The sequence below is a fragment of the Neocloeon triangulifer genome, unplaced genomic scaffold, assembly GCF_031216515.1.
Source record: "Neocloeon triangulifer isolate White Clay Creek 2 clone unplaced genomic scaffold, ASM3121651v1 ptg000014l, whole genome shotgun sequence".
Taxonomy (NCBI): domain Eukaryota; kingdom Metazoa; phylum Arthropoda; class Insecta; order Ephemeroptera; family Baetidae; genus Neocloeon; species Neocloeon triangulifer.
In genome coordinates, this window is record NW_026775556.1 from 6,823,151 (window position 1) to 6,847,760 (window position 24,610).

General features: G+C 37.0%; 4 protein-coding genes across 10 annotated transcripts; 2 read left to right on the forward strand and 2 right to left on the reverse strand.

Moving 5' to 3' along the window:
- Window positions 1-11: 11 nt before the first annotated feature.
- Window positions 12-4,305, reverse strand: LOC132200039 (RNA-binding protein 39). The gene is made up of 10 exons (XM_059625210.1): window positions 4,145-4,305; window positions 2,915-2,970; window positions 2,050-2,096; window positions 1,777-1,992; window positions 1,588-1,717; window positions 1,440-1,532; window positions 1,067-1,333; window positions 798-1,005; window positions 535-691; window positions 12-438 (listed from the first exon to the last, which is right to left on the reverse strand). Exons 2-10 carry the CDS (start codon window positions 2,966-2,968, stop codon window positions 153-155), a joined length of 1,458 nt encoding a protein of 485 aa, XP_059481193.1. The 5' UTR covers window positions 2,969-2,970; window positions 4,145-4,305; the 3' UTR covers window positions 12-152.
- An 86-nt stretch (window positions 4,306-4,391) lies between these two features.
- On the forward strand, window positions 4,392-8,744 carry LOC132200037 (neutral alpha-glucosidase AB). Its single transcript, XM_059625207.1, has 16 exons — window positions 4,392-4,534; window positions 4,941-5,039; window positions 5,100-5,336; window positions 5,388-5,558; window positions 5,614-5,832; window positions 6,002-6,103; window positions 6,159-6,417; window positions 6,469-6,796; window positions 6,850-7,088; window positions 7,148-7,405; window positions 7,457-7,706; window positions 7,764-7,915; window positions 7,981-8,094; window positions 8,152-8,261; window positions 8,316-8,419; window positions 8,474-8,744. The coding sequence occupies exons 1-16, from the start codon at window positions 4,521-4,523 to the stop codon at window positions 8,581-8,583; spliced, it is 2,766 nt and encodes a 921-aa protein (XP_059481190.1). The 5' UTR covers window positions 4,392-4,520; the 3' UTR covers window positions 8,584-8,744.
- A 298-nt stretch (window positions 8,745-9,042) lies between these two features.
- On the forward strand, window positions 9,043-20,406 carry LOC132200461 (calpain-B). Of its 5 annotated transcripts, XM_059625933.1 has the most exons (17): window positions 9,047-9,227; window positions 9,283-9,481; window positions 15,855-16,031; window positions 16,088-16,157; window positions 16,223-16,340; window positions 16,391-16,525; window positions 16,576-16,744; window positions 16,799-16,980; window positions 17,034-17,281; window positions 17,333-17,496; window positions 17,553-17,770; window positions 17,825-17,867; window positions 17,923-18,067; window positions 18,470-18,586; window positions 19,150-19,277; window positions 19,340-19,535; window positions 19,594-20,403. In XM_059625933.1, exons 1-17 carry the CDS (start codon window positions 9,121-9,123, stop codon window positions 19,677-19,679), a joined length of 2,502 nt encoding a protein of 833 aa, XP_059481916.1. In that variant the 5' UTR covers window positions 9,047-9,120; the 3' UTR covers window positions 19,680-20,403. The 5 variants fall into 5 exon arrangements, with proteins under 5 accessions (XP_059481918.1, XP_059481916.1, XP_059481917.1 ...); XM_059625935.1 differs by lacking the exon at window positions 18,470-18,586 and having other exon boundaries at window positions 9,043-9,227; window positions 19,594-20,406; XM_059625934.1 differs by lacking the exons at window positions 9,047-9,227; window positions 9,283-9,481 and adding an exon at window positions 11,226-11,510 and having other exon boundaries at window positions 19,594-20,402.
- On the reverse strand, window positions 19,976-22,988 carry LOC132200462 (uncharacterized). Of its 3 annotated transcripts, XM_059625939.1 has the most exons (7): window positions 22,941-22,988; window positions 22,809-22,875; window positions 21,556-21,761; window positions 21,365-21,497; window positions 20,982-21,118; window positions 20,681-20,927; window positions 19,976-20,618 (listed from the first exon to the last, which is right to left on the reverse strand). In XM_059625939.1, exons 2-7 carry the CDS (start codon window positions 22,858-22,860, stop codon window positions 20,569-20,571), a joined length of 825 nt encoding a protein of 274 aa, XP_059481922.1. In that variant the 5' UTR covers window positions 22,861-22,875; window positions 22,941-22,988; the 3' UTR covers window positions 19,976-20,568. The 3 variants fall into 3 exon arrangements, with proteins under 3 accessions (XP_059481922.1, XP_059481921.1, XP_059481923.1); XM_059625938.1 differs by having other exon boundaries at window positions 22,809-22,975; XM_059625940.1 differs by having other exon boundaries at window positions 19,976-20,636; window positions 22,809-22,975.
- Between the last annotated feature and the right edge of the window lie 1,622 nt (window positions 22,989-24,610).

Sequence of the window (24,610 nt, forward strand, 5' to 3'; positions counted from 1 at the left end):
ATCCAGCCAAGCTCAATTTTACAAATTTATTGTACATAAGTTGTGTTGCTCGTTATTACAAGCCAAATATTTGAACAAACTCAAAGTGATGGTGCCGTTGGAAAACGGATAAATCAAAATAAGTGGGAAATCTCTTTTATCTTCCATTGTATTCACTTCCTGCTAGGTTGCAGCGGGGTGGTGACAGTCATAGCGTCAGGGAACAAACTGTGGTAGTTGACCACCGGAACGTACGCAGCAGTGATGACCCGGCCAGCAAACCAGCGGCCGTGCAATGAGTTGACAGCTGCCACGGCCGTTGCTATAGTTGGGCACTTGACGTAGCAGTTGCCCTGTGGGGACACCATGTCCACGTAGACGTGTAGCACACCCCCGTGCTTGTTGCATTCTTCAATCACATCATCACGAATCTCCGTGTCCCAGAACGGAGCAGTTTCTCTGTAAAGGAAATTACAATTTGAAATATTTAACGCACAATTTTAAATAATTCAAAACAATCAATTTAATTAGTCTAAATTCTAAACTTGAACTTACTGTGCAGGGTCAAACATGTTGGAGAGCATGAAGCACTGAGTTGCTATAGGAGGGGCTGTTGCTTGAGCCATGGCTGCTTGCTGAGCAGTGATCAGAGGCTGTTGAGCTGTAGCGTTGAGTGCGTTGGCTGCAGCAACAGGGATCTGCATCCCTGTACCTAATACACAAATTTTAAATTAAATAAAACAATAACTTTGGTAATAATTCAAACGGTATATGCATGTAATAATGTTGACATGAAAAAAATTGAAATTTCCTCTTACCTTCAGCAAGTTTTGCCATGAGCTGCAGCCTGCCAGTGGCACCAAGGTCAATTCCAGCTCGGTCTGTCTCGTCAGTGTCCAACAAGGCTGGGTTCATCTGGAAGAATTCATTCTTCTCAGTAACAGTGTTCACTTTCATAGGTCTGCCGGCCAACTCAAAACCATTCAGCTGCTCCAAGGCTCTCTTTGCATCCTCAGAATCTCTGTACTGCAAAGAAATCATGATTATAAAACTTGGGTTAAACATTTTTTATATTTTTAAAACTTACGGTAACAAATCCATATCCTCTTGATCGGCCAGTTTCTGGGTCCATCTGCATCTGAATGCTTTCAATCTTTCCAAAGGGCTCGAAGATGCCTTTCAGCATGTCCTCTGTGATGTTGAAGTGCAACGAACCAACGTAAAGTTTGCAAGGACCAGCAGAACCACGACTCATCATGCTTATCATCGAGTTGCCCTGTCTGTTCTTCTCAGCTTGAGTGTGCTGAACTACGATAGGAACGCCAAGCAACCTCTGGCCGCTCAAACCCATAGCCTGTGAAAAAATATGATTCGAGTTTAACATGTTGAACTTAAAATGCCAATACCATACATATTTTTAGCCCGCTGTATTAATATTCTTAAATGATTTAATAACTTACCAAAGCAACTGATTCTGGATCTCTGAACTCAACATAGGATATTCCCTTAAAACGCCTGGTTTTGTTGCACATAATCAAACGGACGTCCCTCACCTGCATAAAATAATAAAATTCTACCACCATATATAAATTAATTCTCAAACATTACCTTTCCGACCGATGAGAAAAACTCCTCCAAATCTCTTGCTCTCACTCTCTGTGAGAGTTGCATGCAAAAAACAGTCCTAGCGTCACGCTCCTCAGGTGTTAAGTCGTCAAGTCTGAAGTTCATGTTCGGCCTGAAATGTTTAGTTTTTAATTAAGCAAATAAAAAAAAAATCAATTTAAACCCAATTACTTTTCACGATCACGTCGCGGTCCCAAAACCAAGGGTGAAGGCGATCTACGTTTTTCCTTAGGATTGCCAATCTTCTTACGATTCCGATCTCGACTCCTGCTTCGGCTCTTCCGCTTGCTTTTCTTCTCGTCCCTAGGCCTCCTGTCCTTATCTCTGCTCCTTGAACGATCCCTGTGCCGTTCCCTGCTTCGCGAGCGTGACCGCTTCTTACTTTTCCTGGAAGAAAAATATCCGTAAATATAATGCCACCTATTTATTTAGTTAAGAACTTACTTTGACGATCGGCCATTGTCATTCTCTCGAGACTTGCTGCTTGACTCCTTGAAGTAACAGAAAAATTAATAAAGGATCAGGAATAGTTGGCAACTGAATAACCTCCCTAAATAAATTTTATCATTATCTAGCACTGTCTGCATGTTAGCAAATTTGTGCAGAATTTTGGAGTGATGAACTCACCCTCTGCCCGCCCACCCTCGTAAATCCGATCAGTTTTGAATGCAATCCTTTACAATTTACCAAGCCGAACATAAATATGAATATGGTCCAGAATTTAAGTGAAACTGAGCCACAGTGAGTTTATTGTAAGGAAATGAGCAAGATGAAAACGTTGACCAAGTTTCTGCTCATTCTTTACAGTTCGTCCCGCGACAACACAACAGTTTGAGACTCTGACGACCTTGCTCTTCAGTTGCATTCTCAAAATCGTCAATAACTAACCTTGTTGCATGGGGAAAGAGTAAAGGCACAGTTCGTAGAATCCTTGGGATCTAAATTAAAAAAGCAAGCATTAAAGTACACTGATAGCACAATGAGCTGATTTTTTTTTCAATTCATCGGAGAAATTAGTTTGCTTGACTGAAAGTCTGATTAATTTCTTTTAATTTGGGCCTCGTCCCTGCAGGTGTAGTTATATAGATCACACATCTATGACTTGTACTGCAAACCCCCAAACTCAATCTTTCATTCATGCAACCCCAGTTACTATAGTCCACTTTTTCAGAGCAGCTGCCTTGACTGCATTTTGCTATGTGTCTTTCTTGCTTTCGCTGCTCTTAACCCTATACAACAGTTCACATCATCATCATCAAAATGAGCGCACACAGAGACGACTCTGTGCAACTCATCAACGAAAACTTACTTTCTTCGAGTATGGCGCCTCAAGCATTGCCTCTATGTCAAATTCTTCAGCCATCCCTGCAAACAAGACAAGAAAATAAAATTAATCAGCTTTATAATATTAAATTTTCATTAAATAATCTAAAAATTTCAAAGAGGATGAAATTTTTTAAATTTCATACAGGCTTTAAGAAAATTTATTCAAGTAAACGGCGATAAGATATTTTCTTTTGATTCAATTCTATGTAAGGGTGACGACGAAGTAATATTAAATTTGGTTGTTGAATTCAATCCTGTTGAGTAGTTTTTCTATTGAGCATAAGATATGAGGGTACCTCTATATGACTCTTGATCAATAAATCTTGATAAAAATGGGTATAATAATGTCCTCTCAAAATTGAGGACACCCTTTTATTGACGTTAGAAAACAGGAAGTGGCATATATGGCGAACTGATGAATTGCCAGAGATATCGCACAAATCGTTCACATTTTTGGATTTTTCTATAAAACAAAGCACATCGTTGTTTTCATAATAGCTTTTTAAGGCTGTTTTTTATTCTCATAATCTGGTTAGCTGTGAATTAAAATAGTACAGTCATTGGCTCATGAGTTAAAATTTTAAGGATCTACGTATAAATTAATGAAATAAGGACACACTAATCGTACACACAAACGTCTCCTGACCTTTAACCTCTTTAATTTTGCTGAGTAATAGTTATTGAGCAATCCATCTCTTCAGGCAACATGCAAACGCAAACATATAAATAAATTGTAAATATTAATGCATATTATTATGTTTCCAATGTTGTATAAATAATACGAGTTTGATTTAGTTGCGAATGATGTTTATGATGATTTATGAACAGAAAATAAACTGATGTCATATTTAATATTTTACTTGGCGTTATGGTGGTGCCATATTATCTACTAGGGGGATTTTAAAAAAGCGACCAAAATATTTCTTCAATACACATAATTGCGAGTTTAAACTTTTTTATTTATTTATTTAAATTTTTATCAATGTTTTTATGTAATTGGGTTTTAATTATTATAATTGATGAATGTAATGAAAGGAAAATGAATCAAAATCACAAAATACGTAGCGATTGCTCGTAAAGCATAAATTGATTGGTCGTGGTAAAATTTAATCTGTGATGTCCGACCCGAAAAGGCGTCCACATTGAAACCCGAGTCGGTGGCCTAGAAAGCCGACCAAAGAAAAACACTGGCCAGACGCAAAATTTTCCTCACCTATCGATTATGCGAATCCGTGCAGAGATGGTACTGATTCGACTTTCTGATTTGCAAATTTACAAAGGACGAATGCAGTGACGGAGGGTTCTAGAATTTCCGACCTGACTTTGCTTCCGCGTTTTCAACTCTACAATGGCGACTGGCAAGCTCAAAAAATTTCGAAGCTTGCAAGTTGCGACTTGTTGGGACCTGAACCTCTTTGGTCGGCCGAGGGCTCTCGACCAATCAGCGACTTCTACGTCAGAGCCGGCACCACATCATTATTTTGTTGACCAAAGGGCCCTCAGCTGTACAGCTGTAGCATGAGAGCTGGAGTCTCTTTTGGTTGCGATTATTTTAACTTTTAGTGCAGTTTCCATTCCGCCTACTTAAAATGAAAAGTCTGTGGTGCGTATTCTTCCGAATGAACGAATAATTCAAAATTTCCCATTCTAAAATAGCAAGAAAATGTGCTGGTTTCATAGGCCAAGACTTTATACAGCCTTCTTTTGGCTCTGACATTTTTCCATATTTTTAATTTTTTGTTTGCTATTTCTTATTTCTTGCCAAATTTAGTTTTCAATTCTAGGCAATAATTATCAAGAGATAAATCTCAATAATTTTAGGGGGAGGAATATTATACACTGTGCTTTTCTGGCGCAAACTGTTTTGCAACAAATAATTTATTTTCATAAAATTTGAAAACAAATTTTTTGCAAGATTATTTTTTAAATTTGAAGCGATTTTCCTATTCCATTTTTATACATTAAAATTCAGATGATTAATGATTTTAAAAAATCTTATATTTTTCCAGGTATATTCCTGTCTTTGTGATATCGATCGCACTTTTCATTGAGGTTGGAGGTGTCGACAGAACTAATTTTAAATCATGCGATCAAAGCAGCTTTTGCCGGTAAATGATTGATTTAATTTTTATTTTAAAGATGTTCATTCACACAACCTTCAAATTCAGACGATATCGTGCAATGAAAAAGGGTGAATCGCCATATCAACTTTTGCTGAACACAGTCAAAGAAGGCGAATCGGATCTCCAAATTTCCTTGATGAACATCAAAAATGCCATTCACTTTACGCTCAAGCTCACCGCCCTTGAGAACCACAATTTCAGGCTGCAAATTGACGAAGCTCAGCCCATCAAGGAAAGATACAAAGTAGATTTTGCGCTCAACGGAGAACCACCTACTAGAAAGTAAAATTTTAATTCTAACAAATGATTTGCTGTTCAAAACTCAAGTTTTAGATTGGAAGTCACAGAAAGGACTGCCGAGAGCATCACTGTTGCCAATGGGCCCAACAAAGCTGTTCTTCACGCTTCACCATTTAAAATTGATCTCTACAGCGGCAAGCGACTCGCCATCAGTCTCAACGCACAGGGTCTTTTCAAATTTGAACACTACAGACAAAAGACAAAGTAAAATTTGAAGAGAAAAACCTGCAGTATTTATCTAATTTTAACTGTATTCAAGTATACCAGCTCCAGCTGAAGGAGAGGAAGCAGTAGAGGCTCCTCAGCCTGTTGACGATGTTGAATCGGACATTGGAGCATGGGAAGAAAATTTCAAGTCCCATCATGACCAAAAGCCCCATGGCCCATCTGCAGTTGGCATGGACTTTTCTTTCCCAAACGCCGATTATGCTTATGGAATTCCAGAACATGCAGATACATTAGCTCTAAAAAACACAGGGTGAGAATTTTTGGAAATATCTTATAGGAAAGATCAAGGATTTAAAAAACTTTTATTTTTTATTTTAATAACATAAAAATATTGAGGTTGCTTATGCTTACTGAAAATTTTACCTGTCTTTAGTCTATTTCTAAAACTCCTGATCATTGATATAAATTTAAATTTTCAGAACCACTGATCCGTACAGACTATACAACTTGGACGTTTTTGAGTACGAGTTGAATAACCCGATGGCACTTTATGGATCAATTCCCTTCCTCATTGCCCATGGGTATTAATTATAAATAATCATTTTAAAGGTCTTTATCTGATGATAATTATAACAGTACTGAGGGAACTGCTGGAGTTTTGTGGCTGAATGCTGCGGAAACATGGGTTGATATCGAAGGCGGAGCTCACAAAGAAGGCAACGTAGTTTCGTCCATTGTCAACTTCGTCTCTGGTAGTGGCACCCCACAGCCACCTCTGGAAGCCAGATTTGTTTCTGAGAGTGGAGTTGTTGACGCATTTTTGTTCTTGGGGCCAAATCCGCAAGATGTTTCCAAGCATTATGCTGAAATCACTGGAGTCACCCCACTGCCTCCTGTAAGTTAGCCTTCCAACATGAAAGATTATAATAAAATTATTTGTTTTTAGCTCTTCTCCTTGGGTTATCACCAGTGTAGGTGGAACTACAACGACGAAGATGATGTCAAAGGTGTCGATGCTGGATTTGACACACACGATATTCCGTACGATGTTATTTGGCTCGATATTGAGTACACCGAAGGCAAGAAGTACTTCACCTGGGATAGAATCAAGTTCCCTCATCCTGGTGATATGATGAAAAATCTCTCACTGAAGGGTCACCACATGGTGGTCATTATTGATCCGCACATTAAACGAGAGGGTGGCTACTTTGTTCACGAAGATGCGACCAGCAATGGGTACTACGTTAAAAACAAAGATGGAAATGATTACGAAGGTACAACGATTTAAGAGAAATGACTTTTCGGTAACTAAACTTTTTAAATTAAGGTTGGTGTTGGCCTGGATCGTCTGGCTACCTCGACTTCTTCAACCCTGTTGTGCGGGATTATTGGGCATCAAAATTCTCGCTCGATAACTTCCCTGGTACAACTCTGGACACCCACATTTGGAACGATATGAATGAGCCCTCGGTTTTCAATGGCCCTGAAATCACCATGCCCAAGGACTGTGTCCATCATGGAGGTTGGGAGCACAGAGATGTTCATAACCTTTACGGCTTAACTCATGTGATTTTATTACTATTTAATAATATTTTCTTAATTATAACTGTGTCTGATTTAACAAGGTCATGAGCACCTACGATGGGTTGCTGAAGAGATCTCAAGGAAAGCTGAGGCCATTCATCTTAACTCGTTCTTTCTTTGTCGGCTCACAACGATTTGCTTCTGTCTGGACCGGAGACAACATGGCTGAATGGGACCACTTGAAGGCTTCCATCCCAATGTGCTTGTCCATTTCTCTAGCTGGTATGCCTTTCTGTGGCGCTGACATTGGTGGCTTTTTTAAAAACCCCGATTCTGAATTGTTTTACCGTTGGTACCAGGTAAAAGAAAATTTTGCTAATTTTACACATGTAAATGATTTATGCTGTTAGGCTGGTGCTTTTCTGCCATTCATGCGAGGCCACGCTCACATTGACACTAAGCGACGTGAACCTTGGGTTTACGACCAAGAAACAACCCTCTTGGTGCGATCAGCTGTCAGAAAGCGCTACGAGCTCCTTCCATACTGGTACACACTCTTCCGCCAACATGAGACAGGTGGCCTTCCAATCATGAGACCCATTTGGTACAACTATCCAAAGGAAAAAGCAACATTTACGATTGAAGATGAATTTATGCTTGGTACACTCTCGACTTCATTAAAATATTTGGCAGGATAAATTGACTTTTGATCTACAGGAAATGAGCTTTTGATTCATCCCGTCACCCAATCAGGAGCAACAGACGTGTCTGTCTATTTCCCTGGAGAGAAGGATTTGTGGTATGACCTGGATGCCCTTGAATTGTTCTCTGGTCATGGTACAAAAACTGTCCAAGTACCTAAAGAAAAGGTAGATCTCGCTTGTTTTTATTATTACTATTATTATTTTATTTAATATTAATTAACTTTTGACAGATCCCAGTCTATCAACGTGGAGGAACTATCATTCCAAAGAAAATGCGTGTTCGTAGATCGTCAGCTTTGACCAAGGATGATCCCTACACACTCCAAGTGGCTCTCAATGCTGATGTAATTATTAATAATCTTCCTTGAGATTTTAAAATCCAAACTAAATTTTGATTGCAGGGTCTTGCTACTGGATCTCTATACATTGATGACGGCGAGAGCTTTGATTATCAGAATGGACAGTTTACAAGCCTCAATTATTTCTACGATGGAACCACAATGGTTTCAAAGTAATATTTATCAAAACATATAATAGAAATAGCTGATTTATTGATTTTTAACAGGCTGGGGGATAAAAATGGAAACTTCGTCACCAAATCATGGCTGGAACGTATCATCGTAATGGGCATCAAGAAAGCACCCAGCAGGATAGTCTTGAAATCGCCAAGTATTTAATACCGTCATGTGTTTGATATTTAATTACAAATTAAATTTTGTTTAGGCTTGGGAGAGCAAGAATTGGAATCAACATTCAGCCCCAACAAACACCTGCTTGTCATCAGGAAACCAGCAGTACCTATTACAGAGGAGTGGAAGATCTTCTTCCATTAGTGAAGTGAACAGAGAGGTGATGTGACTGAAATATGCAGAGAGTTGTGTTTGTTTCTATATGAAGTATGATTGAGCAGTGAAGATATGTTTTGTTACTCCATGATTTTGATGGCATTTCAAGATTGTAAGAATGCAATTAACTGGATTTGGTATTTGATTAATTATGGCTTTGAAATTCAATTTCCCTTTTTAAAATATCACCAGATGTTTACTCGAAAATTTATTGGGACAGGAATATTTCGCCAATTTTTCATATCTCAAGTGAACGTAAACATGCAGTTTAGCTCGCGCTATTATTTGTTATCAGTGGGAGTAAATAGGTCCTGTTCTTGGTTAGGGAGGACGCACACTCGGTTTGACGTTGAGGCAAAGCCATTTAGGTTGTTTATAACACGGCGCGCGCGATACTGGGTGGCGCTTCCTCACTTTTTGTCAGTGTAAATTTAGACAGGCACCCCTCCGGCTGTCCTGGCACCGCTCCAGGTGTGCTTCTCACTTGACAGAAGCTACGGTGGTTAGCCCAGTCAGTCGGTCGGCATGTCCTCCCTGTTCAACAGCTTCCCCATCCGTATGGATGGGGACAACTTGCCAGGCCTGCTCAACGAGGGCTTCAGGCAATTCGGATTTCAGATGCCTGACTCAGGGTATTCTTTTATTATTTTCTTATCGCTTTTGGGTTTGACGTCAAGTGCTGTCCAGGGGGTCATTTCGCTTACCTGGCAACCTTGGAAATCTGCGGGGTGCCTTCAAAAATTTGGTCAACAGTGGCGGCCAGGGCGAGGGAGGCTCTGGCGGTACGCCCTGGACAAAGGGAAGTTACCACCTCAAGAACAGGTTGCTCAAGGGAGGATTGACCGGATTTGGAGACGTTTTCCATCCTGGCAAGGACGCTTTCAATGTAAGGAAACTTTATGCACTATTTTTAACTGAAAAATAATTTATTTTGCATTATTTAGACTGGAACTAAATCTCTAATTGTGCAAGAAAACTAATTTAAATTAGTTTCGCGCATCAATATTTTGAAAATAATTGCCCTTAATTATTGTTGACATTTTGACACAGACACGCATCGATGTAATTTTTTAAACAATTCTACTTGCAAAAAACGGGTGGCAGACTATAAGGATTCGACATGCATGTTGACCAAAATTTTCCTTGACAGCATGTGGCGTCCAAAAATAGAAAAAACAAAATAAAAACTGGGACTGTTTCCTCGGCGGTCTAGTGTAAGATCAAGAGAAACCAAAAAAGATTTAACCCTTCCGTTTCGCGCGCGCGGTTTATACAAACAAGAGGGTGCTAAAACAATTTTAATTTGCTGCGGATGGACGAAGATAAATATTTTATTATTCCGTCATCACAACCATTCACTCTTTTCAGTAAAAGCTGATACGAGTAATTATTAAAAATATATTTTTCCGCTTTTTTATGCTCCTTTGGCAGTTGAATAGCATTCACAGAGCTTATCTTTTGTCCTCTGCGCCTTATGCAGACAGACAGTTCCCTGCAAATAACACACAGGTGTATTATTCGCCGTTGCGCACGAAGTCTAATCTAGTGTGAATCACACCGGCGCAAAAGAATTCTCGTCGTGTAAAAGCTTTTTAAAAGAACATATATAACTGTGTAAACAACTGGCAAAGACTATTTAAAAGTGGGACTAATTAAAATCTGTCGAAATTAGCTCCACTTTTGTAATGATAATGATTTTTGCAAAAGTTATTTGCACCTTTTGCCCTTAGAACAAAAGGGTACAGTGGAGAAACATTGAACAGTATTGGATTTCAGAAACAGAGATAAAAAGTATTCAATTTTATGGAGTACTAAAATAAGTAAGAAAAACCATTTCCACCATAGGAAAATAATTAAAAAAAAAAATTAAAAAGTTTTATTTAAAAATTAAAATTATTTCATTGAATTTTATTTTTATAAAATTTTGATAACGAGACTTGACGAGACCAACTTTAAAATCTAAAAAAGCCTAAATTTATAAAATTGCCTTTTGGCTGGAGGAAGGAAATAAACAAGTCGTTTTCACTCAGCGGCGTCCGTCTATGCGAAAAATGAATGCGCGCCTATAATGTTGCGTAAGTTCTATAAATTGACACGCACGACCGAGATAGACATTGGAAAAGATGCTTGAGATTCTATTTTTGTGTTTAGTTCAGATGGATCGTTCTTTTCGGTCGAGGAAATGTTAGGAAGAATAAATACAAAAACCTTCTGTCTGATAAATCGTATTCGTATAGTAAACGAGCAGAAAAAAAACAGATGAAATAAGTAGAATCTATATAATAACAAAAAGGATTTATGTTCAATTATATTTGCCAATTTATTCCTAAAACGTTCACTAAAGATTAATGACTTCTACTGAGAAAACTGTCGGAATGAACTAACTAAATTTATGAGGCATTACAAAAGAGGATCCGGAAAATTTAAAAATTATAGTCATACTAAAACAAAGTCGGTCAAGGCGAGGTGCGCCACGAGTTTTATGGAGCACAGACGCCACGCGGCCAATGCATTTATGCTCCATTTCCCGCCGCTTCCCCCCTTCCGCCTCTGCCTGCAGCAGGAACACACCCTTTTGCACCCCTCGGAATGGGCATGCGCCTCCGCAGAGCTGTCATAAAAAAAAGGTTGCACGCCCATATGATGAGGAGAAACGAGTAAAGTTGTTGACGTTTCGCGCGAGTGCAATTCCTTTTTCGGCCTAAAACCAAAAATCCAAATTCGCGATGGTCGAGGAAGCCGAGTGCACGAAAACGCACTTCAGCGAGGCGAGTGCGTTCAAATGGACTTCGTGGAGCGAGGCGGCCAAGGAAGGCGCCCTCACGGTGCTGGGCTTCACCATGGAGGCCGTCGAAACGGCCGTCAAGGACGCGGTCGCAAACTCCACCGCTCGCAGACACAATCGAGGGCACAGGGTGAGAAATAAATAGAATTTTTTTTTTAAATTTCCTTTATCAAATTTGTCATTTTTTTTTTTACAAAATTTTACTTTACAAACGAATTTGAGAAACGAATTGAGTATACGCACCCCCTTTTTTTCTATTTAAATACCGTATTCTAAACAATTATTCTCACGCAACAGAACCGAAGCACTTTTCTGTTGCTTCCAAACACGCACCCTTAGCAATCGATTTTCCGATTCCGTTTCTTTCTCTTTCTACTGCATAGCTGCATTTTATTGTGCAATGACTAAATATAATTATTTTATATATTTATATGATGTAATTTATATGTTTTATTTATTAAAATAGGTTCTTTGTTTATTTTAATGTGAGCAAATATTTACATAAACTTTAACGCCGCGGGTCCTGTCTCTTCTTGTGGTTTTTAAAACCAGAGGACAACTGCAGCGCTCTGACTATAATAGCAGAGCCGAGTTTTTTGTGTTCGCTGCTAGCCTTGAGAAGAATTTTGTTTGTGCGCCAGGCCATGTGATGCATTTTGCTTCACCCAATTAAAAAAGCGGAGAACAGTTGGGACCTCATAGGACTTTAACATAAATGGATGGGAGTGTTGGAGAATAATAATCGCAGTGGCCTAGCCCTCGCTGCAAGGTCAAGTCCGAGATTGCATTCGAATGCACTTCTTTGTGGCCCTGCAAGAAAAAAACGGTGCCGAGAAAATTCAGCTCCGAAGAAAAAGCAAACATAGTAAAGACTGAGTTGCTTCTTTATAGCCTGAAAAATTAATTGAATAATTGAATTTATAAAGGAATATAAATTATTTCTATTTAATATTGCTTGTGCATAAAAATGAAATAGAATAAATATATTTGTATCTCATAGATGTTTCTTGGTTTGCAGTATTTGTAAATTTTTGATAATTAATTTTTAAGCTTTTAAAATAAGTCAGAAACATCTGGTTAAGGGTAATTTTCTTGTAATTAATGCCAAAAAATAATAAATTGTATCTTTCTCTGATCTTTTCTCATTAAAGACACGCAAAATTAAATTGTCTTCCACACCAGATTAAAATTATACCAATAATTGAACTAATCTTTAAAAAAACAAAGTACACCACGTTAAGTTCATTCAATATATCACCAACATTTCCTTTATTCCTTTATTTGTTCTCTATTCGTCTATTCAGATACAAACACACAACATCTGATATAAAATCGACTGACAAACAACAAACAAAACTGAAAATATCTACTTGTCAGAAGTTTTTTTTTATGAAAAAAATATTGATTATCTGTCCTGATCATATGGATGTCAGATTGTGGATTGTATTTTTGTATTCATAGAAATTTAATGCTTCTAACAATCGGGTCTTGCCAATCTTCTGGCAGGAGCATTGTTGGCAACATCGACACTCTTTGAGCTTATTTAGCCGTCATGAAAATATTAAACAAATGAACTTATTTTCATCAATGATGATAAAGCTTAATTTTAAAATTGTACTAAAAATCTGCATTTATCATTTAAATTTTATTTAGCAACTCACTATAATAGTAAACTCAGGCTACCATAGACTTCTGGATCAATATGATTTAAAAAAAAATCAGTAAAAGACAGATTTAAAGAACTTATAAATTATAATTAAATTAAAATAGTAAATCTTAAAATTGTATGCATTGGATTCCTTCAAATTGTACATAATTCACAGACATTTTTATATTAATTTTAATTTCATTATTTTAACATATTTGAAGATTTTAAATTATAAAACTTTTTATCAAACTATTATTTAAACTATTTAATTTTCATATTTTTGTCATCCATATTTATCAGTTTTTAAAGGAATAAAATAAACAATCATAAAATTTAATTCTGCATTCAGTTTATTATTTAGAATTATTCAGCACAATATGATATTATCCGCATATTACATGACTCTATCATCTATAATTTGTTAAAAAAAAAAATGTGTTACAAAACACTTTGGAACCTCTTTAGAAAACCTATGATATGATTTATTTCAACATTTTTTTTCTCCAGCTTGAAAAAGCATAGCTCCAATCAAGAAATCGTTGGTTGTCCGCTTAAAATTGTTGACCTTGCCCATGCGAAAACAAGTTTTTCGTCAAAAGTTGGATGCGCACGCAGTAAAGTAAAGGTGAGCACCGACACTGACTGACTCAGTCAGGTCGGAGGAGCAGAGTGGGGAGGGGAGGTGACGTCACCGGTCACCAGAGCGGCACCGACCGCTGGTTGTGTCAGTCCTTCCGTCAGTGAGGCCGAGTCAAAAAGGGACGCGCGAGAATGGCCCAAGAAGGGCTCCAAGCCCTGCTCAACGGCCAGGACCCGTTGGCCGCCATCTTCAACAAGTACGTGCGAAAGGTGGCCGACATCAACAGGGTCCTGCCGACGCTTCACAACCTCAAAGTGGTGCGCATCCCATTTGCTAAATCATTTATTTCTCTCCAGACGCCGCAGCTGCTTCTGCTGGCGTGTGCAAAATTTTTTTTCGGGCGGAGCAAAATTCAAAGTTGCATTGTTCCTTTTTTGCAATTAAATTTGAAATTTTATTTAAGATTTTATTTCATAAAGTAATTATTATTATTTATCTTTTATGATGTCGGAAATATAATTTGAAATTGTATTAACTATATATGAACTATTATATAAAATATATTTTCTTAATTTAATTATTCCAATTAAAAAAACAATAATAAATATATGCAAATGGAATGCTAAATTTTTAAGAAACGTAATTATTGCAACTTTAGCAAATTCCAAGATTTCATTTATTTTTACCCAGTTTCTTTATTGAAAGTAAAAATAATTTTTAGTTCTTTTGAGTTTTCATCTGAATTTTAGGTTAAGTGTGAGATTTAGCACATGATGGCGAAATTCTCGTTGGCAAAGATCACCGTCTCCTTTCGTGTGCGATGGCATATCAGTGGCCTCTCTTACACTTTTTACTCCTTTACCATTCTTTTGCTGCCACCCAAAGAAATGAATCGCTGGGAATTACTTTACAAAGAGGGCGTGGGCCTTTTAGCGAACGCCACAGTTCCCATTTGGGATTCCATAATAAAGCCTGGCGTATGCAATTTCTTTCCTCCTCTCCGCCAGCCTGCCGGCTCATCTTTCCGCTTTTCACGCCATGCAGTCGTCTGCGCTCTGCCATTAATATTAATTTGTATTTCGCGAGTAAAAAGCATTTAGAATATCGCAAAAAAATTAAATCATATTTATATATTTCTTAGTTAAAGGCAGCAAAAGGATTACTGTTATTTATCTCTATCTATTGTTTGCCTTTGTCGGTGCGAGATAATTTTCTTTTGAGTCAGTTTGCAAGACCGTGATTATTATTGCCGCAATTGGAGCTCAACCTGTTTACGAGCAGTAAGCAATTTGCAATATGAAATAAAACCGTTCGAACATCAGGTGCATCTCAATCAACTCTGATTCACTTCCCATACAAGCGAGAATTAAATTTACATTAATTTTTCCTTTCAAGGATCTGAAAGCTTTCATTAAATAAAAATTAAATTTTTTACATTCATAAGTCTTATGCCATTTAAATGGGTGGATAATATTTATTTTTAAATTTCCTTTTTTATAAATTTTTTCATCTCTCTCAACAATTCAATTATTCTTAGATCATTTAAACATATAAAGGCTTTGGAAATACCATAAATTTTATGTGAATGACTAGAGAGGAAAATATCTTGGAAATCCACCGCACAATTAGGCCCAAAACTCATCTGGAGAAGTGTGGGTGTGATGCGTGGAATTGGCCTTTTTTATGGGTGCAGCGTAGTAAAACGCTTGGCACGCGAATCTCTTTGACTCGCAACCTGAGGTGATATAATTATCATTATTATTTTGTGATGAATTCTAGAGTGCACGATTTTGTCTGACGCGCTGATTTAGATTATTTCTCCCGAAAATTCTGAATGCTTATTTCTGCAGGTGTTTAATGCCACCCTCATTGTTAGCTACCGCCCTGCTGAATGTCAACTTGAAAAGTTCAGCTCCGCCATTAGCACATTTAATGGCTCCTTTTGCGCCCAACTTAAATTTAAACCCCCAGCACTAAAGATCAAAAGGGCGAAAGTTGCAGGAACTTTGAATCCTCAAATATATTACTTTCAATTTAACAGAATAGTTTTAAGAGCGATTAAAAATAAAAAAATTTTATACTTTTTAGCAAAAATAAACAAAATTCATGTCTCATGACTACTCTAATTAATATTTTTTTACAATGGAAGATAAATTAAATTTATGTGATTATTTTAATTAAAGATATAAAGATTCTTTATTAAATTTATGTTCTTAATATTTTATCAAATTAATTTTATTTTTCAGTTGGGAGACAAAGGATCTGGTATTCGCAACAGAGGCACTGTCCAAGATTTCATCAAATTGCGTGACGATTGTTTGGCAAGTGGCGCCTTATTCGAGGATCCCGAGTTTCCCTGCACAGATACGTCAATTTTCTTCAGCAGACGACCACCACGTTCCTTTGAATGGCTCCGTCCAACGGTATTTATAGTGTTAAATTAAATTCCTAATCAAAAGTTAATTCAATCAATTTCAAGGAAATCACGTCCGATCCAAGGTTGTTTGTTGAAGGTTATTCTAGATTTGACATCCAGCAAGGAGAATTAGGTTAGGTTTTTTTCAAAAATCTAAAAAAAAATAAATTGAATAATTTTTTATTTTAATATCATCAGGCGACTGCTGGTTGTTGGCTGCAGTGGCCAACTTGACCCTTCACAATTCACTTTTCTGCCAGGTGGTTCCTCATGACCAGAGTTTTACCGACCAATATGCAGGCATATTCCATTTTAGGTAAGATTTTTTTCAATTGGAAGGAATTTTGTCATTGATTGTTTCCATAGATTTTGGCAGTATGGACGTTGGGTAGATGTTGTAGTGGATGACCGACTTCCAACCTATAATGGCCAGCTGGTGTTCCTCAGGTCTTCCCAGCAAAATGAGTTTTGGAGCGCCCTTTTGGAGAAGGCTTATGCTAAGTAAGGCATTTTAATTTCAATCAAAAATAACTTATTTACTATTCATTTAGGCTGCATGGTTCTTATGAGGCCCTTAAAGGTGGAACTACTTGTGAGGCCATGGAGGACTTCACTGGTGGAGTCACCGAGTGGCACGACCTGCAGAACCCTGATCCGAATCTTTACAAGATTCTGCTGAAGGCCTTTGAACGGTCGTCTCTGATGGGCGCTTCCATCGAGGTATAACAATTTTTATGTCATTGAATTTCGTATATAAAAAAGTGATTTTTTTAGCCTGATCCTAGTGTGTTGGAGGCACGGACGCCCGAGGGCCTTGTCAAAGGTCATGCATACAGTATCACCCGCGTCAAGTACGTGGACATCACAACGCCAACCATGTCTGGCAAAATTCCTCTCATCAGGTTGAGGAATCCTTGGGGAAATGAGGCAGAGTGGAACGGTGCTTGGTCCGATAAGTAATAAACATTTTATTCTCTGAGTATTTAAAAAAAAAAATTAATTTTTGAAGATCTGCGGAGTGGCGCTTTATTCCCCAGAACGAAAAGGAGGAAATTGGATTGACTTTTGATGACGATGGTGAATTCTGGATGTCGTACAGAGACTTCACCAAATATTTCTCACGTCTTGAGATCTGCAACTTGAATCCTGATTCCTTAACTGAGGACGAAATTGGAGATGGCAAGAAGTGGGAAATGAGCGTGTTCGAGGGCGAGTGGGTCAGAGGCATCACTGCTGGCGGTTGCCGTAATTTTATTGGTAAGCTCATTAGTTTATTTAATTCATGTTTTGAATAAATCAAATTTATAGAGACATTCTGGCACAACCCCCAATACATCATCACACTAGAAGATCCCGATGAGGACGATGACGAGTCCATGTGTACAGTCATAGTTGCTTTGATGCAGAAAAACAGGAGGTCGCAGAGAAAGATGGGTGCAGAGTGCCTAACCATTGGCTTTGCCCTTTACAAGGCAAGTTACTTTGTTATTTCCATTTATCACTTTTAATTTTAAGTAATTAAATCCAGCTTGACAACCCGGAAAATCAACCGAAGCCTCTTCCCCTTGATTTCTTCAAGTACAATGCCTCTGTCGCAAGGTCTAAGTCATTCATCAACCTGCGAGAGGTTTCTGAAAGGTTCAAGCTGCCCCCTGGCACTTATTGCATTGTACCTTCCACATTTGATGCTAACGAAGAAGGAGAATTCCTTCTTCGAGTGTTCTCTGAACACATGAATAACATGGAGTAAGGAATTATTTCAGAGTTTGTCCACTGAAACTAATCAATTTTTATTTACAGGGAAAATGACGAAGAAGTTGGGTTGGGTGAAATAGATACCAGAGTAAGTTTTATTTAGGTTTGGATGAATTTTTCTTTCATTATTTGATATTTAACAGGTCAAAGACGATCCTGAACTCAAAAATGAGGAGGATGAAGAGTCAAACAACAAGATCAAAGAGTTCTTCAAAAAACTTGCTGGGGAGGACATGGAGGTTGACTGGATGGAATTGAAGCAACTTTTAGATTTTGCCATGAAAGACGGTAAGACATAAATGCACTTCTTATAGCTTGTTAAATTTGAAATTGCTCTCGTAACAAAAGATTTGATTCCTTCAAGATAAAAAGAGTTAATGTGACTGCTCGCCATTGAAAAAAGAGTAACAGGTGTTTAACTCATCTGCATATATATATTTGCATCATATAAGTTTATTTTTTCATGAAGTAATTCAGTCGCATTTAGACTAGCAGCCTAAAACCTATTTATTTTATTTTTTATTTTACTGAATTCATTTTTGTTTTTCTGTTAAGCTTTTTTGTGTTTGTTTTATTTTATAAAATTTGACACTCCGTAAGCTTTCACAGCTTTAACTAAGACGCGGCTAAAGCATTTATTTCTCAAAATCTCTGACGTTTTTTTGTATGTGACTGTGTATGTGTAAACAGACTTCCCACAAGGCGCCCCAACACTTCCAATGCAACCCTCGGACTCCTTCCTCGGATCAATTATGTCTCTCTTATGCGGAGTCGTGTGCAAAGATACGCCACTTGGACAAATGTTTGGTAAGAAAGAGGCTTGGCTAAAGAAGTCTCTGGGTTTTTTTTTGCGTCAACCGAAGCCGTTTTGATGGGGTTGCTTATTAAACTGAAGCCTTCCAACTTATTAACTTAAAGCTTTTGATTCTAAGTGCAGAGTAAACTCGGATTAAAAGCGCATTATAAATAAAGGACTTTTACACCAAAGCTTTTCCTTGATTTGTGAGAGTGTTTAAATAGTTTATTTTTTCTATATGTTCCCTTTTGTTTGATAAGATCTTGGGACGCACAAAGCTGTTATTACCCCAAATGAAAATTGAATTTGACCCCTTTAAAAAAGCTAATAAAAATGTGAAAAATTACGCTCTCTATTAGATTGTAGAATTATTTTACAGTTCTACATGTGGTTGCTGCGCCTTTCTGGCCCCAAAATCAGCCGTTTGAATTTAATTTGGTTTTGTGACTTTGCTTTTTTCTCTAATCCTGCTTTTACTCATCTGCTTGCACATGCACATGCCAATCTAACCAGTCACTGTTCCTGTGATTAAATTTGTTGAAGTTGGAAATTAATTGTGCAATTAATCAAACAGAGCCTCAATTTGAGGGATTCTCGAAGGAAACTTGCCGCAGTATGGTGGCAATGATGGACGTCGACCGCTCTGGCAAGCTCGGACTGGAGGAGTTCAAGATTTTGTGGATGGACGTCCGAAACTGGAGGGTAAATTCATTCATTAATGCCCACATTTTATATGAATTTTAATTTAATAAATTATTTTCCAGTCAGTCTTCAAACTTTACGACAAGGAAAGAACCGGGTCGTTGAGTGCTTTTGAGCTGCGCCAGGTTTTGAACTCTGCTGGTTACCGTCTCAACAATCACATCCTGAACATTCTCATGCACCGATATGGCACAAAGGAGGGCAGAATCTCGTTCGACGACTTCATCGCTTGCGCTGTGCGCCTCAGATCAATGATTGGTAAAAACAAATTTTGGTTTATTTCTTGACGTAGGTCTTAATTTTTTTCTTACTCCAGACATGTTCAAGGAAAGGGATCCTGACAATACCAACACAGCTGCATTTACACTTGAGGAATGGGTGGAAAAGACCGTGTACTCGTAAGCAAAGCCAAATCATATAATGATATTAAATATTTAATCAAGGTGGCCTATTTTGACTTGCGATGAGTTTTTTTTTAAATTGTTCTGATTAATGTTTACCACCTTTTTTACTTCAAAACTTTTTTGTGCCTGTAAAAATGATTTCATCTGCTAAGCGTTTTTGTACGAAACTTCGGAAATCATTTCATCACTTTTTACTTACGAAATTGGCCACCTGAATTATTGCAATTTCAGTGTTGCACACTATGTAAACGCGCAACTAGTTTTAAAATGAGGCCAAAATATTTTGCTTCGGGAAGTAATATTTATTAAATAATAATTGTTTTTTGTGGTAATCAAAAGCCTAGCTTATTGCGAACGTACCTCTTTGCTATTAAAAGAGCATAATTTATTGTGCTGATTTTTTAAAATTAAAACGTTTCTATGGCAATTTTATTCTGATATACAAGTGAACTACGAGATCCCTGGGGGATTCAGAGCTATTATTATTATTATATTTATAACAATAAGGTCGATTTGAAATTATGCATGTGCTCACAAATTGGCTTTTTAGCTTCAAAATATATGTATATTTAAAATGAGAAATCTCAAAGTACTTTTATTTATCACACCACATAACACACTCGAATCAAAAATTGAATCCACTGTTTCATGCAATATCATGATGAGTGAACTGGCCGGATTATGTAATTCTGTTTAATTTAAAAGTAGATTTTTACAAAAAATGTAACAATTAAGCAGCAAAAATATGCACATTCTCTCAACCACATTTTTGTCTACTTTCCAACATTTATTCACATTTTTATTCTTATCACAATATTTTAGAATTTTTTTAAAAATATAATTCCAGCTTTTGAACAATGAAACTCCTAAATAAACTCTATATAAATTCACCTCAGAACAAAGAGTATAGTAAAAAACCAGAGTACCGACGCAATATCTGAAAAGGATTAAGAGTCTAAACCTCAATTAATAACACAAGGTCTTAATTAAATTCTTTACCTCTTGTAAAGTTTGAAGGAGAACTCGACTCTGTGGGTGCCAAAATAGATTCTGACCGCAGTCTTTGCTCAATTAAAAGAACTTCTGTCATCCGTTTGAATGTAAAAACGCTGCTCACGCACTTAAGTCGTAAACTGAAGCTCATGTCTTCAAGCTGCTCCTCTGTTATAATTTTTGTCAGGCTCGCAACCTCGAGCTGCGACTTTCCATCTGGAACCATGAACCTCTCCAGATCAGTTTCATCAACCTAAATTTAAAATTTACAAAAATATTTTTATAATTAAAAAAAAAATTAGCTTACTGGCTCTTCGTTGATGAAAAGATTGAGTTTTCCGGGCGGCCGAGAGTGGATGTTGGTGCAATTGGCAGTGATAATCTGCCCACTGTTTTCGGAGCGCTTCTTTTCCACTGTGATTATTGGCGCCCTGTCCGGCATTTCTTGAAATAGAGGTCTCGGAATGAGCACATTGTATCACGTTTCAAAAAACAAACTTCCAATGTTACACACAGGGGAGGTCTCAGTATGATATAAATATCACCTATTGAAAACACGAGCTGTTGGCATTGACCAACTAACTCCAACTCCAAAGCTCTTTTGTAGCTCTAATCCTCTTTTGATACATTATTGCAGAAGGGAATTAATTGCAAGTATCACACACACAAAGAAGAAACGGTCATATTTACCTACTACCAAGATGGCTTGGGTAACGGAGACAGAGCTGAATGAATCGTCCGCTGTGACTTCGCACGTAAAATTTCCGGACAGATCTGCGTGTATTGATTTAATCTTGAGGTTATTTGCATCTGATTTAGAAATCTGGAATTTTTTTATTTAAATCGAAAAGTTTTTTTTTTAAGTTTTATTATAAAAATACGTCTATTTCAATGCCGGAAATCGGGAAGGAAGTCTGCGACGGAGATTCCCGCGGCATGAAGCGATATATTTCTCGCTGTCCGCGGTACCATTTAATTGCATAAAGGCTCTCTCCTTGCAAGTCAAACACGCAAATGAGCTTGGCGCCGTGTCCAGACATCACAGCCGTAGGGACAATCACACGCACGTCCCGCAATCCCAAGCATCCTGAGAAAAAGCAAAATTGTTAAAAAAAGATATTACATAAAAATGTATTTCAAGATGAAATTTTGAAGTTAATAGTGTTGTAATACGTGTAGAAAATAGCCAAGAAGCATATTTTTATAGGAAGAGCTTACATAAAGGCGATACGAGTTGATGAATTTTATTAAATTCAATTAAAAAAATCCCTGGAAAAGATTCTAGCTATTATAAATTAATTGTGACTGGGATAAACATAGAATGCAAATTGATCTATGTAAATCTTGTGAACTTTAATCTCTGACATCTATATATATTATATGAACTTTGTTCTGAACCAAACAACAGTGATCATTGCGCTTTATTTAAATTTTTTGTTAGTTCTTCAAAAAAATTAATAATTTTATTATAAAACTTTATTTATGGCTTATGGCCTATACATATATGTATATTATCGTTCCATATTTTACGATTTGGATATTTGGGGGACCGTAAAATGTTTCGAGCATTCCATCGGTATAGCATGAGAGGTGTGAAGCCAAAAAAGTGAAATCCTTCCTCAACGAAGTGTCAACACTTTGCAGAACCTTTGCCGGAGCAAATGTCAGCACATATTGAGCAACCAGCCCCTATTTTACGTCCTAATTAAATTACAGGGCATTACTGAATGTGCCCGCAACTTCTTTTTTCGCAGAAAAATCAGAGGAGCGTGCAAATGGGATAAAAATATATATATGGGAGCAAATGTTGCATGCTAATACGTTTTGCACTCAGCAAGCGTTTAAGATATTTTTTTCATAATTTGACAAAAGATAATACATTATTACTTTTTTTTGCAAATAATAATATTTGTTGCAATAAATACAATTACAAAGAAAAGTATAATTTATTCTATAAATTATAAATTATAAATATCATCTGAAAATTTAATTTTAGGGGAAAAATATAATTTAAACGAAAGTGTGAAAGGGAGTGAATTATGAAACCGGCGGACACAATTTTTCGTCTTACTAAAGTACAAATCGTTTAAATCAAATGTTAAAAAAGATAAAATAAAATATGGCTAATACTCACTGTTTGCCAAAATAATTGCAACAAACATCAAGAGTTGACTTGACATTTTCATCCTGATAAAGACTCACTTTTGAAAATAAATCAAACTTTTATAATTTCAAGAGAAAACTTGTGAGTGATTAAGAGGCTTACACACTATCCGAGGTGCAAAATGAATGGCGCGACAAAGTTTGATGGGGCGATTCAGCGGCCGCGAACAGCGAAACGCGCGCCTGCGCTCCCTTGGACGTATTTGCTGCTCATTTTGCCGCTCATCATCTCTTCTCAAGGGTGTTTCTCTTATTTTGCACCACCGCACAGTCACACGCGCACGCATTCTTAATTTATTGGACCAGGTGCTGTGCGCGGAGAGCACAAAATAAAAAAGCAGGGACACGAGAAGAGGATATTGTTTGAGAGTTATATCTCGGGAGAGGCGCTATTAATAGTGCTTTTGCTGTTTGTAATTGTGCCAGCTCCAAAATATTTTCATTAATATAGAGCGACCCCCTTTTTGTGTTCAACTCCTTTATGTATATTTGAAACCTTTAGAACCATAAAAATTTTATGCGGAATTGATTTGTATGGAAGATTGAATTTTTGGCGAGAACTGCGAGGAGTGAAAATTTTTACATTTCATAGATTAATGAGAAATTAATGCAAAAAATATTTGACTGCGAAAATAATTGAAGAATTCATCAAATTAAACTCTAATAAGTTCAATAATCGATGGATGCCTGATTATTTAGCAGCATAATTCAATTTGCATTTTTTTGCATATAAATAAATAATATTTTGTTAAAAAAATTAATCGACTATTGAGTTTGAAGTAACATATTTTATTGATGTAACACCGTGAATGGCTTGAATTATCTATTCTTTAATTCTTTTTATTTAGGTGCTGAACTATTTAGATTGGCGCACCACTGAAATCGCCATTCTCATTTCTTCGCCCATGCTTTTGCTTGGCAACAACTCAATTAAATATTTTTTTACCATCCTCAGTTGCGACTGTCCTTTTTTTTCGGCCCTCCTTCTCTTGCAAAATGACATCTGCTGAGGGGTGCTGCGGGCCAACTAAGAATTCGGCACCGCCGGATACTGTTTGCCCGCTAATTTTAGCCGATCGCCAACAACACAGGCAGCAACAGAAAGAAGACTTGAATGAAATCGCCGCCTGTTGCCGACGAGCATTCACAAGTCCGCCGTCTTAATTTTGAGCACGGCAAAGAGTTTGAAAGCACAAAAGCGTGCCAAATAGTTGACTTTTTTAAGCACGAGTGGGACAATTAGTTAGTCATCGTGGGTAAACACTCTTCATTATCCAATTTCAGAAAGATTAATGGTCTAGAGTCGCCATAAATTTTGAAGAACAGGAAACAGACTAGCTTAAATTTCTGGTTATAATTTTAAATAATAATATCCAAGCTGTGCTATACTGCTAATGTTAATAATGTTTAAAAAAAATCAAATTTTAAATCATCAAGAGATAAAATTAATTATAAATAATAAATAACAATGTATATATTTTAATTTTACCCTAATTTTTTAAGTTTTGTTGAAAGTATTATTTCCTTCATCAAATTAGCAGAGAAAATAAATCCTTAGCATAATATTTTGTTTCATAAAATATTTCTATTGCATTTAAAATGATAAAATATCATTTTGAAAATAAACTTCCCCTTATTTTAGTTTTTCCAGTTTCCAGCAAAAAGTTTATTGAGCACCAAAATGGAGGTCCTGCTGAAATTATAAAATCAATAATTAGGCACCCCCATTGATCAGAAAAGAGCTCGTCGCTAAAAGATATAGGATTAGCCACA